Source organism: Mesitornis unicolor, unplaced genomic scaffold (genome assembly GCF_000695765.1).
Source record: "Mesitornis unicolor isolate BGI_N332 unplaced genomic scaffold, ASM69576v1 scaffold28554, whole genome shotgun sequence".
Lineage (NCBI taxonomy): Eukaryota > Metazoa > Chordata > Aves > Mesitornithiformes > Mesitornithidae > Mesitornis > Mesitornis unicolor.
In genome coordinates, this window is record NW_010182553.1 from 3,747 (window position 1) to 6,158 (window position 2,412).

Sequence of the window (2,412 nt, forward strand, 5' to 3'; positions counted from 1 at the left end):
ACAAGCCTCTTGCAGTCATATCTGCTGCTCCAGGCTCAGCAGGTTGCATTTCCTTTTGTACATTCCCTCCTGGGCACATCTGCCCCATGGTGTCTCACACGTTAACTGGACACTCACACCAGGACCAGTGGTTCTCTCCCCATGAGCACAGGCTGGGCCTGCCCCTGGGGAAGCCACCCCACTCCCACCCAGCTTGCTGCCTCAGGGGCTGCAGCTGTGCAGAGGCCAAGCCTTCCTTCCCTGGGGCTGAAGCCCCTGATGTTCATAATGTTTTACTTGAAATCAGCTGTTCCCATTCTTGTAGCAATAAAACTCCTTGAGCCATCCAGCACTACTCCTTTTTTCAAGCGAACACCTCCCCAGCAGCGATGGCTCCACGCTGGGGGCCAGCATGTGTCTCCGCAACATTGCTTAGTGCCACTGCGGCGGGATGATGGAGCTGCTTTCTTGCCAACAGATGTTCTCTGTGATTCCTGCAGGACAGCTGAGCTCACCTCTTGAGCTGGTAGCAGCTAAGGAAGCTCTGATCCAAACTGAACTGGTTTGATTCTTGGAGATGGCATCATTTGCTGCTCTCCTAAAAGGAAAAGCCTGCCCGCTCAGAGCCCCTGGAAAATGTTGGTCTCTGCTTTTTACCTTATTCCCCACTCCAGTCTTACAGAGCTGTCTGGGGAAGAGGTCATGAAGGTTCTCCAGCTGCTGCACAGCCATGGGGGTAGCCCCAGGGAGGTACCACCAGGGAGGCTGGGCAGGTAGCCAGTTCTCCCTCTAGCACACACTGTTGCCTACATGTGACCCTGGTCCCATAGCATGAGTGCACAGGTGGCATCAAGGATAAATTTGTGCACCAGTGTGCTGCCAACCTCCTGCTCAACAGCTGAGGATCCCAGCCTTGTTCTCATGATGCAAGAGCAGGGTTAGGGGGAAGGGAAAAAGTCTGAATAAAGCCAAGACTGTTCCTTAGCCTCAAAGCAGCAAGTGACTCTGCCTCCAGCATCACTTACTAGAAAAAGGATTTATTTCCACAACACAAATGTAACAAACACAGACAAATAAGTACAAATAACCCAGCTGATAAGTAAGGGGAAACCTAAAACACAATGCCCTACCTAGTTCTTCTCAGAAGCCAGACACAGGTTGGGGTGGTGGTGGTACCTAGACACTACTGCAGCACCTCGATTGCTGAGGCGGGAGGAGACACAACACCGCTGTAACCCCTTCTGGCAGGCTGCCAAGCAGAACCGCCTGCCCTGCACCCCAGCACCTCCCTCATCACACCCATGGGGGGCTGCATGCTCTTCCAGGCTCAGTCTTCCCTTCTTACACCTACGGTGAGAATTTGTCTTAGCAAGGACCACCCGGACCGCTGGGGACTGACTATACAACAGAAAATGCAACGGGCTCCTACCTTCTCACACAGAGGGGCAGCTGGTGCCTTAAATGACCAGGGATATGGTAACGAGTTGGGCAGCTTGGGGTACAACCAGTGGTGTCACTAGGGGGGCTAGGACTGAGCACACTGGGGGTGGCAGGGCAAGCACCACAGGGACAGGATAAGCTGGCGCTACACGCAGATCTCAGGACGGTGCTCAGCGCCAGTGACCACAGCACTCAGCCAGCTGAGGGGATCTCTCCCTGGTAGCGTGGCTGCTCCCAGGGCCAGGATAACCAGGCCCTCATTGCAGGCAGGGGTGCTGCCTGCTATGCTCAGGGACCCAGCCATCATTGGTCCAGGTTGCAGTGCTCAGGGTGTGCTGGAGCAGCGGGACCAGCCTCTGTCCCAACACCTCTGGAGGCTGCTTGGTATGGGAAGGTAGAGGCTGGAACAGCTGCAAGAGCTGAGGGAGGGAGAAAGGAGAAGTTAGCACCAAACTGCACCCACAGAGGAGCCCCCACAAACCCAGACAACCACAGGTGCAGGGGGAAGTGCTCTGTTTGCTCAGGCCCAGTGCAGAGCCAGCAGCCCCATGCTGAGAGCGGCTCACCACAGCCACAATGCACAGAAGCTAAATCATCTTCCCAGTCAGCAGGGACCAGGCTGCAGCTCCCTCCCTAGCCAGACACAGGCAGGCAAGTGGGGACATCTCTGCCACCCCAGCCCTCTGCCCACTCACGGTGACGATTCAAGGCGGGGGCAGCGTCTCTGTTCAGGTGCTGGCTCCTGGGGACCGCTCACTCCCAGAGGAAGCGCACGTACCAGATGGTCTCATTCTTCAGCTGTGGCCCGAACAGAGGGTTGGCCTGGGCCAGGATGGCGATGAGCCAACTGCAAAGGGACACAACCTCCCGTCAGCCCCAGTAGCATGGGGGCAGGGACCAGGATGCTGGAATGCTGCTGCCTCAAGGGGCTGGCAGAGGGACTGCTGCCCCGGGGAGTGACATGCCCGGGGGGGAGGTAGGCCGCAGTCCGGG

General features: G+C 57.0%; 1 protein-coding gene across 1 annotated transcript; it reads right to left on the reverse strand.

Annotated features, from left to right (window-relative positions):
• Positions 1–2,172: 2,172 nt before the first annotated feature.
• LOC104540099 (V-type proton ATPase subunit e 2) lies at positions 2,173–2,266 on the reverse strand (the record flags this gene model as incomplete). The annotated part of the gene is made up of 1 exon (XM_010183825.1): positions 2,173–2,266. A coding segment is annotated over one exon (94 nt), but the record flags the coding sequence as incomplete, so codon positions are not given.
• Positions 2,267–2,412: the final 146 nt, after the last annotated feature.